Consider the following 12,568-nt stretch of genomic DNA (forward strand, 5'->3'; position numbering starts at 1 on the left):
CTCGTAATCCTCTCAATCAAGATCCTCCCATAAGCCTTCCCAACTACACTGAACAAGCTGATCCCTCTGAAACTACTACATTCACACTTGTCCCCTTTTCCCTTGTAAAGTGGAACTATACAGGCACTCCTCCAGTCCTCCGGCACTCTACCCTCTCTCCAGCAAACATTAAATAACCTCACCACCCAGTCCACCATCACTGTACCTCCTTTTTTTAGACATTCTGCATGGCATCCATCCAGACCAGGTGCCTTACCTGCTCTCATTTTCTTAACAACTGCCTTCACTTCATCCTTATTTCTCCTCCAAATTCCTCACTCATCACGGTCATTTTCTTAGCATTTCCCACTGCAGCTATCTTTCCCTCCCTATCCTCCTTCACATTTAGCAACTCCCTAAAATATTCTGCCCATCTTCCCCTTACTGCCTTCTCTTCCATTATCATATCTCCATCTGCACCTTTTACCTTTTCTTCTCTACTTGATTTGCCTCCTCTTCCTCTCTTAATTTCTTTCCAAAACATCTTTTTATTACTTTCAAAATTTTCTGTAATACTCTTACCCCATTTCACATCTGCTCTCCTCTTTGCCTCCTTTACCTTTTGCTTTACTTCTCTTTTCTTTTCTTTGTACCTCTCATATGACTCTCTCGTCCTATTTTGTAACCAATCTGTGAAAGCTCGCTTCTTCTCTTCTACAGCCTTCTTTGTTTCCTCATCCCACTGTGGTGGACAAGCCCCCCACATGTGCTTCGACGCGGTATTTTGGCTTATAGCATCGCCGCCGCAGAAATGGGATGGACCAGGAATGGACAGAGTGTGTAGAAGTAGCTGGCCTTTGGCCTTATATTAATTGTGTGTAGGTTAAGTCTATAGTACGCCTGTACTACATGCATTTGTATCCTCTTGAAAGCACAACCTAAGCCCTGCCGAGTCATGTTTCGGTCAGGATGGGTCGTGTGCTACTTTAACGTACGCATGAGGCCTATATAAAGATGCCAGGTTTGGTGTCCCCAGCCAGTTCCTTTCTGTACTTGTGACCAGCAGTGCACTTTTGTGGTTTAGGGCAGGGCTCCGTGCCCTGCCCGCGTCGACCCAGCCTAGGTCGACACTTGCGCTAACCAGAATACAGCCAGCCAACTCACCAGTCTCCTTCACTCCCTCGGCATCTAAGCGCAAGTAACATTCACGCAATGTTACATTGGTGACCACCGGAGTTTGGACGCGAGTACACCCAGATACCCCCCCAGCCTTCTGATCTGGTTCATCGACAACTTGTGTGACTCCATGGACGCTCGTCAACCCCACCACAGTCGCACCCACTGCATTCGCCAACCGCTGTGGTCATCACCACAGCCTTCGCAGCTCACGACTGCCTCCCAACTCGACATCACAACCGCCCCTTCGCCTGACGTCGCTCTCGACCGCCTCGCTCGACGGTACAGCCGCCTCCTCGCTCGACGGCACACCAGCCTCCTCGCTCGACGTCACGAGCGCCTCTTCGCTCGACGTCGCGGCCGCTTCCCCGATGGATGCCACGAGCAACACAGCTCGACGTCACGAGCGCCTCTTCGCTTGACGTCACTCACGGCCGCCTCCACGATGGATGCCACGAGCAACTCAGCTCGACGTCACGAGCGCCTCTTCGCTTGACGTCACTCACGGCCGCTTCCACGATGGATGCCACGAGCAACTCAGCTCGACTTCACGAGCGCCTCTTCGCTTGACGTCACTCACGGCCGCTTCCTTGATAGATGCCACGAGCAACTCAGCTCGACTTCACGAGCGCCTCTTCGCTTGACGTCACTCACGGCCCCTCCTGCAGCCCCCGCCGCAGCCACCGCTGCCGCCGTCGCCGCCGCCGTCTGCGCCCTCTATAGGGAGTTCTCGCTTCCACTGACGTCGCCCACGGCCAATTCTCCCGCTAGCAGTCGCCGCCGCCGCTGGCGCCGCCTCTACAGGTTCCTCTTTCCACTGACGTCACCCCCCCCCCTGCTTGGACATCACGATTCCACGCTTCGCAGGGGAAGGGGGGTAAATGTGGTGGACAAGCCCCCCACATGTGCTTCGACGCGGTATTTTGGCTTATAGCATCGCCGCCGCAGAAATGGGATGGACCAGGAATGGACAGAGTGTGTAGAAGTAGCTGGCCTTCGGCCTTATATTAATTGTGTGTAGGTTAAGTCTATAGTACGCCTGTACTACATGCATTTGTATCCTCTTGAAAGCACAACCTAAGCCCTGCCGAGCCATGTTTCGGTCAGGATGGGTCGTGTGCTACTTTAACGTACGCATGAGGCCTATATAAAGATGCCAGGTTTGGTGTCCCCAGCCAGTTCCTTTCTGTACTTGTCACCAGCAGTGCCCGACACGAGGCTCGCGGTCACTTTTGTGGTTTAGGGCAGGGCTCCGTGCCCTGCCCGCGTCGACCCAGCCTAGGTCGACACTTGCGCTAACCAGAATAAAGCCAGCAAACTCACCAGTCTCCTTCACTCCCTCGGCACCTAAGCACAAGTAACATTCATGTAATGTTACACCACCATTCACTACCCTTCCTTCTATTTCCTCCTGTCCTTCTTGTTCCACACACCATCTTTGCACACTCTGTGACTCCCTCCTTGAACCATCCCCATTCCTCCTCCACACCTAGCTCTACTATATCCTTCACTCCCTCCCACTCCTTCAGCCTCTTCTTGTACTCCTCCTTTTCCTTTTCATTTAAAGAGTTTACTCTAAGCACCTCCCTACCTTTTGTCCCTTTCCTCTTTCTCCATCTATCCTCCACTCTCAACTTACCTTCCACCAAAAAATGATCTGATACTCCCCCACCATCTACCCTTAGCACATGTACATCCTTAACTCTTCCTGTTTACCACTACATAATCCATTAATGCTCTATCTACCACCCTTCCATCCACCACCCTCCCATGTGTACTTATGCTTGACTTTCTTCCGAAACACTGTATTTGCTATCATCAACTCTTTCTAGACACATCTCCACCATCAACTCTCCACTACGATTCTTTCCTGGAATTCCACATTTCCCAACCACTCCATCAATTGGATCATTTCCTACCCTAGCATTAAGGTCTCCCAGTACTATTACATTGACATTTCTCCCTAAATCCTCTATGCACTCATTTAATTCTATCCAAAAGGCCTCCCTTTCTTCTACACTCATCTCACTGCCAGGCCCTTATGCACTTACAAAGACCCACATCTCCTTTCCCAGTTTCACCTTCATCCACATTATCCTTGAGGAAACCTTCCACTCCACAACACGTTTACCTATCTCTTCACTTACTAATATAGCCACCCCTTCCCTCCTCGCCCTCTCTTCACTCCAGATAACTTCCCACTTACACTCCCAAACACTCACCCTTCCCTTTCAACTTAGTTTCACTCAAAGCCAACACATCCATCTTTCTTCTCACAAACATACTACCTATCTCTTCCCTTTTACTCTCATCTGTACCACATCCATGCACATTAAAAGACCCAAACCTTAGGGTGCTGGTCGGAAAACTCCTAGACCCTCTTATGCCTTTACTTTTTTTTTAGGAATGTCCCCTGTGGGGCTACAAGGAGAAGGATGCCTAGTCCCAATCTCTGTCCCTTTCTTCTCGCCTCTTACAATCCAAGTGGAAATACTTGGTGGCAGTATTCTTTTCCTCCACCACAGGGACCAAACACTTGGAAGAAAAGAAAATAATAAACCCTAAACAATTTGGCTTTAGAAGTGGAAGATCATGCACCACAGACCTAATCTGCTTTTACTCGAGATTAATTAAGATAATACAAGAAAAAGATGGCTGGGCAGATTGCATCTTTTTGGATTTGCAGAAGGCACTCGACAAGGTACCACATGAAAAATTGATAAGAAAAATTGAAATAATAGGAGGAATACAAGGTAAATTGCTGGAATGGATGAAGGATTTCTTAACTGGAAGAAAAATGAGAGTGGTACTTAGAGACAAAAATTCGAACTGGTAAGATGTGAAAAGTGGCGTCCCACAAGGCTCTGTACTGGCTCCTTTAATGTTTGCCATATATATAAATGATATGGATGAGGGAGTAAACTGTTATATGAACTTCTTTGCTGACGATGCCAAATTACTCAAGAGAGTAAGAACAGAAGATTGCATATCACTACAAAAAGACCTAGACAAAATATGGGAATGGAGTTGGAAAAGTGAAATGAATTTCAACATTGAAAAATGTAGCATAATGGAATTTGGAAAAAGTAAAAATAGAGTATCGGGACAGTATAAGATCGGAAACAAAAAAGTCAAAAAAGTCAATTCAGAAAGGGACCTGCGAGTAATCATCTCAGGTGACTTGACACCTGATAAACATGTCAATAAATTATTTGAAGAGACTTTTAACTTATTGAGGTTAATGAAAGTGGCCTTCGACTACATAGATGAGGAGATGGTAAAAAAAATAGTTGTTACACTGATAAGACCTAAACTAGAATATGCTGCAACACTATGGGCACCTAGTACAAGGAAGAACATAAGAAAGTTAGAAAGAATACAAAGAGCAGCAACAAAGATGACGCCTACACTGACAAACTTGACATACAAACAAAGATTGGAAAAATTACATCTGTCATCACTGGAACAGAGAAGAGAAAGAGACAATTTGTTGACCATTTTCAGAATTATGAAAGGGATAGTAATTCTCGTCAGAGAGGACTTATTAAAGTGGGACAGAAGAGAAACAAGAGGACATGAAAAGAAACTAAAGAAAGGCAGCTACAGAAGAGACCTGAAAAAGAATAGCTTCCCACATAGAGTGATTGATATCTGGAACAAACTGAACGGAGAAACCGTGAATGCCAAAACTATACACAATTTTAAGAATAAACTGGATATGAAGAGATATGAAAACGGGTCACTACAAGCATAGCTCTCATCCTGTAAAATACAACTGGGTAATACAACCATTCTCCATTCACTCCTATCTTCTGTCCTCTCCCGTCCCTCAACAGACGTTCCCCTCTTTTCCAAAGTCCCTTTCACCCCATCCATCCATCCATCTCATCCTAGGTCGCCCCCTCATGTTTACTTCTTCCACATCTGCCTTCCACACCTCTTTTACTAGTATATCATTTGGTATATAGATAGAATAAAATTGGTAAAATGGATACTGAGTAGAAATTAAGAATGTAAATACATCACACCCTTTTCTTTTACAGACTCTAAATGCTACTGTCACACAAGCCATTGAGCACCTACAACTAATAACCAACTGGGTGCATAATGCAGGACAGTGGTGCCAAGCTGTAGGAGAACACATCATTCCATTGTTCCATCCACTTTGGCAGCCTATCCTGAAGTGTCCAGTACTCCTCACTGCCGTTGTTGAATGTCTAGCAACTTTAACTCAGAGTTTAGAAGGTATGTGTGTTTTCATGTTCATAGTTCTGTAAGATTTTATTTGACTAATTTTAAGAAATACCCTGCTTTTCTTAGTGGAGAAGCATTCTACCAGCAGATATTAAACTTAATAATCACACCAGAAGACACTTGGTTACAGTTGTAACTGTCATCAGCCCTTTGTATTATGACAGCCAAAGTAAGTAGGTGTTACCTATAGCAATTTGAGACAGTTACATTAGGATTGATGCTAAATGTGCTTCTATGTGTGTATTTAGCTAATTGTAGTATACAGGAAAGGAACAACACTTACTGTCTTGTCTGTTACTCTCCAATTTATCATTGTCAGGTAGTTCTGGCCTCACATTGGGCACCAATGTCAAGTAGTAGTCCTGGCCCCATGTTGGGTACCAATGTCAGGTAGTAGTCCTGGCCCTACGTTGGGTGCCATTGTCAGGACTGGCTGGTCAAGGAAATCGATGGGGAGAATAGTAGTTGTTATTAGAGTGGAAGTGTGGTGCTAGTAGTAATATAGCTTGCTCTAATTGCAAGAAAGGTGGAGGGAGCTGATGACTTTGCTTTTCAAGTCATGTCCCAAGGCGGTCTGCTAGTTGGGGGGTGGCAAGAAGATGACAGAGGCAGTGAGCTAGGTTCACATTGTGATGCTCCAACGCAATCTGAATCTTTGGCAAGTCCATCCAACTTATATACCTGTGCCCTTAATTGGCATGAGGGCAAAGTTGAGGCCTAGGAATGCAGACACAGTATGTTCTCAAGCCACTGATATGTAAATGGCAAACTAAAAAACAAACAGGAAATACTTAAATTACGTCAAGGTAATAGAGAATATACAGAAGATATAGAAATGGCAGATATTATGAACAAGCACTTCAAATCTGTATTCACCAAAAAAAAAAAAAAAAAAATCTACAAAACTGTGATCAAAGAAATGAAGATTTCCTCTAATGAAGGAATTAAATATTATTCTGAATGAAATAAGGAATCAAATATTAAAGCTTGACATTAACAAATGACATGGCCTGGACCGAGTCGCAAATTGGCTACTAAAGGAATGTATAGATGAACTAACAGGAAAAATATACAAAATAGTTGAATGCTTACTCAAAGAAGGAAAATTATCAGGAGACTGGAAAAATGCCAATATATTAAGGGGGGAAATACAGAACACCCAACAAATACAAAAGTTAAAATTTGTGAGTCATCAAAGATAGATGGACAAAATATCTGGAGGAGAACAATTTACTGAACTCGAGGCAATTTGGATTCAGACAGGGAAGATCATGTGCCACTAATTTGATCTGTTTCTATTCAAGATTGATAGATATATTGCAAGAAAGGGATGGCTGGGCAAACTGTGCCTTCCTGGACTTACAAAAGGCATTTGATAAGGTACCACACAGAAAATTGCTATATAACTGGAAACAATAGGAGGTATACATGGAAAACTATTGAATTGGATGGAGGATTTCCTACATGGAAGAAAAATGAGAGTAGTGCTCAGAGACAAATATTCAAAATGGGAAGAAATGAGTAGTGGCATCCCACAGGGGTCAGTACTAGCTCCGATAATGTTTGCTATATATGTGAATGACATGGACAAAAGTATTGAATGCTACATTAACTTCTTTGCGGATGATGCAAAGTTATTAAAGAGAATAAGCACTGAAATAGACTGTGAATCATTACAGAGTGATCTGAACAAAGTCTCAGAGTGGTGCAAGAGATGGGAAGTAGAATTCAACATCAAGAAATGCAGTATAATCGAATTTGGGAAAAGCAAGAATAGAATGTGAGGACAGTATAAAATTGATGAAAAAGAAGTAAAGAAAGTAAATTCTGAAAGGGACCTAGGAGTAATCATCACCAAAGACATGTCACCAGATCAACACATAAATAAAATAGCTGGAGAAACATACAATTTGTTGAGATCAATAAAGGTGGCTTTTAAATACTTGGATAAGAAAATGACAAAAACAATATTACTAACACTGATAAGGCCAAAACTGGAATATGCAGCACTGATATGGTCACCCAGTACAAAAAAGAATATAAGAAAATTAGAAAGAATACAAAGAGCAACGACAAAGATGGGCCTAACACTTTCAAAGTTGACATATGAACAAAGACTGGCCGAAATGGAATTGCCGACCCTGGAACAAAGAAGAGAATGAGGGGACCTACTAGCCATCTACAGGATTATGAAAGGAAAGGAATACCTTGATAGAGAGGACTTATTAAAGTGGGACAGAGGAAAAACAAGAGTCCAATGAAACTCAAAAAGGACAGCTACCGAAGAGACCTGAAAAAAAAACAGCTCGCACAGGGTGATAGATATATGGAACAAACTGGATGAGAAAACAGTGTGTGCAAACACCATACAAGAATTTAAGAACAAACTTGATCTTGCGAGATGCAAGAAATGGGTCACCACAAGCATAGCTCCCCTTTCCGTAAAATACAACTAGGTAAATACCAAGATGGTATGGAGCTGGTACTGCATGTGCATTCCTCAAAGAACTGTTGTCTATCCTGATGCAGCCAACCAAGGTGCTGGTTAGTCATCGTGGGAGCTGACAGGGTCTGTTCTTAGGTTGGTGAACTATGTGTGTTTCCTCAAAGAACTCCTTGTGCAGTTCACATGTCCGGGCATTGTGTGACTCTCCTGGGACATTGTGCAAGTCATAGGGTTGTGAGAAGAGGTGAGGACAATTTCCCTAATAATCATACCTACCTTCAAATTCATGCACAGCTCCAACTTTATCTATATCCTTTTTTTCCAATTATGGTCAGATTTGTATTCATCTATTGTTCCAACTTGTGGTATGTCACCTTTTATGTTATTCCAAGTATTTATATATCTGTATACATCCTATAGACATTTAGTCTTTCTCAATTTGTTCTTGTGACCTCAAACCCTCCCATCCCTAATCAAGAGATCTCTTTTGTCACTGTAGCCTATCTCCTTTAGTGACCTGAATGCTGTAGCCATTTTACATCTTTCTCTTTGGTCTTTCAACATTGGCATATCCAGTGCTTTTAGTCTCTCCACATATGGCTTATCTGCTGGGCTGGTAACCAGTTTAGTTCCCAATGTATTCTCTCAATCTTTGCTTATATCCTTCATTTTGTGTGGGAATCATACGACTGACATATTCTAGTCTTGGACATATCAGAGTTTCTATAAGTTTTTTCATAATCTCTTCATCCATGTTGTGAAAAGCCACTTTAATGTTCAGTAGTCCATATGTCTCTCTGACAATCTTGCAAATATGTCTAGGTGACAGGTTGTCTTTTATCAGTACTCCCAAATCTTTCTCGCTTGCTTTTCTAATAGATTAATTTCCCAAGAAATAGATTAGAGATGGTCTGTTAGAGCTATAGCTAATTTCCAATAATTTGCACTTTTTTTATTTTAGATATTTAAGAGAGAAAGAGAAAAAGTTCAAATGTGTTTGAGATGAAATGTCTGAGAAGTATGGTAGGGATTACAAGGTTGGATAGAATGAGAAATGAAAAGGTGAGGAGGAAAACAGGGGTGGTAAGGGAATTGGGAGATAGGGTGGATGAAAGAGTATTGGGATGGTTTGGACACATGGAAAGAATGAGTGAAGAAAGGTTAGTAAAAGAGGTGTGGATGGAATGAACTTGAGGGGACAACAGAGGATGAGATGGATGGATGGACTGAAAGGGGCATTGAGCAAGAGGGGAATGGCTGTTGAAGGAAAAGATAAGGCAGGAGATAGGGATGGGTGGAGAATGGGAATGTATAGATGATACTGTAATGTAAGGAAGGGAGGGGGTGAGGTATGAAGGGGTGGGGAGTGGTTATGTATTTACCTTTACCTAGTTGTATTTACCTAGTTGTATTTTGCGGGAAGGGGAGCTATGCTCGTGTTGTCCCGCCTTTGTATCTTGCAGTGTCTAGTTTGTTTTGAAACTCATGAATGGTTTTTGCGCATACTATTTCATTGTCCAGTTTGTTCCAAGTGTCCAAAACTCTATGAGGAAAACTGTTTTTCTTCAGTTCTCTTCTATAGCTATGTTTTTTTATTTTCTTTCCATGTCCTCTTGTGTTTCTTTTGTCCCAGTTAAGTAAATTCTCACTATCGAGTACCTCTGTGCCTTTCATGATTCTGTAGATGGTCAATAGGTCACCTCTCTCTCTTCTTTGCTCCAGTGTCGGTAACTCCAGTTTAGCCAATCTCTCTTCGTATGACAGGTTTGCAAGTGCAGGTGCCATTTTTGTAGCTGCTCTTTGGATTCTTTCTATTTTCTTTATATTCTTTTTGGTACTGGGGGACCACAATGTCGCTGCATACTCTAATCTAGGCCTTATCAATGTAACCAATATTTTTTTCATCATGTCTTCGTCCAAGTATGTAAACGCCACTTTTATTGATCTTAGCAAGTTGTAAGTCTCCCCGACAATTTTGTTAATCTGTATATCATAGGACAAGTCGTTCGTGATAATTACTCCCAAATCTTTTTCGGATCCTACTTTCTTTACTTCTTTGGTTCCAATTGTATATTTCCTGATATTCTGTTTTTGCTTTTTCCAAACTCCATTATGCTACACTTCTTAGTATTAAAGTCCACTTCCCATTTCTGACTCCAGTTCCATACCCTATTTAGGTCTTCTTGCAGTGCTTCACAGTCCTCATCAGTTTCTATTTTCCTTAGCAGTTTGGCGTCATCGGCAAAGAAGCTCATGTAGCAGTTCACGTCCTCATCCATGTCATTCATATAGATAGCAAACATTATTGGTGCCAGCACAGATCCTTGCGGTACTCCACTGATCACCTCTTTCCAGTCTGAATATTTTTCTCTGAGCACTACTCTCATCTTTCTACCAGTCAGAAAGTCCTCTATCCATTTTAGTAGGTTTCCCTGTATTCCTCCTATGTGTTCCAGTTTTTTTAGTAGTTTTCTGTGTGGTACTTTGTCAAAGGCTTTTTGCAAGTCTAGGAATGCACAATCAGCCCATCCATTTCTTTCTTGCACTATGTCTATTAGTCTTGAGTAAAAGTATATTAAGTTTGTGGAGCATGATCTTCCTTGTCTGAATCCGAATTGTCTTGGGTTTAATATGTCATTGTCTTCCAGATGTTTTACCCATCTATTCTTGATTATTTTCTCACAAATTTTGGCAATGGTGCTTGTTAGTGATACTGGCCTATAGTTGGTGGGTTCTTCTTTGTTTCCTCCTTTGTGTATTGGTACAATGTTAGCGTTTTTCCAGTCCTCGGGTATCTTTCCTTCTTTGAGTGAGCTGTTTATTAAGATGTGTATTTTGTCTGTTAGTTCTTCTTTGCACTCCACCTTCTCTTTTTCTGCATAAGGGGACAGAGGTGGGGTTGCTAATTAAAAGAAGGATCTTTTTTGTGGATGTACTGTGTCTTGATTCATTCCTTCTTACCTAGGGCAGTGGGCAGGATACAGGGATGACCCATTGTCCATGAGGAACTAAGATGAGAGGGAGGGGAAGGGTGGTGGATGGGAGTGGGAATGTGCCTTTTGACATGGCTACCTCCCTTATGTGAACCATGAGGGGGAGTGGGTGGGGAATAGGGGGTTAGGGAGTGGTTATGTATTTACCTAGTTGTATTATACGGGAAGGGAGCTATCCTCGTGGTGACCTGTCTTTGTATCTCTCAGCATCAAGTTTTTTCTTAAAATCTTGAATAGTGTTTGCACACACTGTTTCTTTGTCTAATTTGTTCCAAAAAAAATGGAGAAAAGTGGGAGGTGAGCCAGCTGTTGTTTGCGGACGACACTGCGCTTGTGGCAGGATCGGAGGAGGGATTGAGGAAGTTGGTGACAGTTTGGGAGAGTGTGTGATAGAGGAAAGCTAAAGATAAATGTGGGTAAAAGTAAGGTGATGAGATGTACAAGGGGTGAAAGTGGCAGTAGTCTGGAAGAGAGCATTAAGGGAGAGCAACTGGAGGAAGTGGATAGTTTTAGATACTTGGGTGGAAATGTGGCAGGAAAAGGTGGAGTGAAGGTGGAAGTAGAATGTAGATTGAGAGAAGTGAATGCCTTGGTGGATTAAAAAGTGTAATGAGGAATAGACATTTGGGAATGGATGCTAAGAGGAGACTATATGAAGGAGTGATTGTGCCAACAGCACTGTATGGGGCAGAAACATGGAACATAAGAGAGGAAGAGAGGAGTAGTTTGAATGTGTTTGAGATGAGGTGTCTGAGAAGTATGATGGGGGTTACTAGGCTAGATAGAGTGAGAAATTAGGAGGTGAGGAGAACAGGGGTGGAAAGGGGGTTGGGAGACAGGGTTGATGAAAGAGTATTAGGATGGTTTGGACACATGGAAAGAATGAGTGAAGAAAGACTAGTAAAAGAGGTATGGAAGGCAGATGTGGAGGGAGTGAACATGAGGGGGCGTCCTAGGATGAGGTGGATGGATGGGGTGAAGGGGGCTTTGGGGAAGAGGGGAATGTCTGTTGAGGAAGGACGGGAGAGGACAGAAGACAGGGGTGAATGGAGAATAGTTGTATATGGATGATGATGTGATGCATGAGGTGGAATGGGCAGGGGGATGGGGAGTGAGGTAGTATGTGTGAGCAAAATTTGACGCAGCCCGAAAGGATTTCTCCCCATCTTCTCCTTTATGCATGGGGGGACGGAGAGGGGGGATCGCTGATATAATGAAGCGGCCTTGCTGTGGATGTGCTGTGTCTTGCGACACTACTTCTGACCCAGGGCAGTGGACAAGGTGCAGGGATGACCCGTCATCCAGGAGGTGCTAAGATGAGAGGGAGGGTGGAGGGGTGTGGAGTGTATTCAGGGATGGAACAGGTGGGAATGATTTTATGCCTTTTCCTTTTTGGCTACCTCCCTTGTAAGGGGGGAAAAGCCTTGGTATATGTATGTATGTATGTATCTATCACTGTGTAAGAAGCTTTTTTTTTTTTTTTATTGTCTTTTTTTTTAGTTTCTTTTCATGTCCTCTTGTTTTTCCATTGCCCCATTTCAATAAATCATTCTTATCTAAGATTTCTATTCCCTTCATAATTCTATAGATAGTAGGTCTCCTCTTTCCCTTTTTTGTTTCAGAGTTGGTAATTCTAATTTGAACAGTCTTTGTTCATATGTCAATTTGGAAAGAGTTGGTGCCAGTTTTGTTGTTGCTCTTTGTATTCTTTCTACATACA

General features: G+C 42.7%; 1 protein-coding gene across 8 annotated transcripts in view; it reads left to right on the forward strand.

Annotated features, from left to right (window-relative positions):
* Positions 1–12,568, forward strand: part of LOC143037431 (rotatin-like) — a 463,326-nt gene that overhangs the window by 394,818 nt on the left and 55,940 nt on the right. For 7 of the 8 annotated variants that reach the window (XM_076205620.1, XM_076205622.1, XM_076205623.1 and 4 more), the window contains one exon: positions 5,199–5,400. In XM_076205620.1, the coding sequence (XP_076061735.1) occupies positions 5,199–5,400 (202 nt within the window). Of the gene's footprint in view, positions 1–699; positions 2,478–5,198; positions 5,401–12,568 lie in introns of those variants that run through there. The other variant, XM_076205628.1, reaches the window with a different exon arrangement.

Source organism: Oratosquilla oratoria, chromosome 22 (genome assembly GCF_046742065.1).
Source record: "Oratosquilla oratoria isolate Oo_2021 chromosome 22, ASM4674206v1, whole genome shotgun sequence".
NCBI classification, from domain to species: domain Eukaryota; kingdom Metazoa; phylum Arthropoda; class Malacostraca; order Stomatopoda; family Squillidae; genus Oratosquilla; species Oratosquilla oratoria.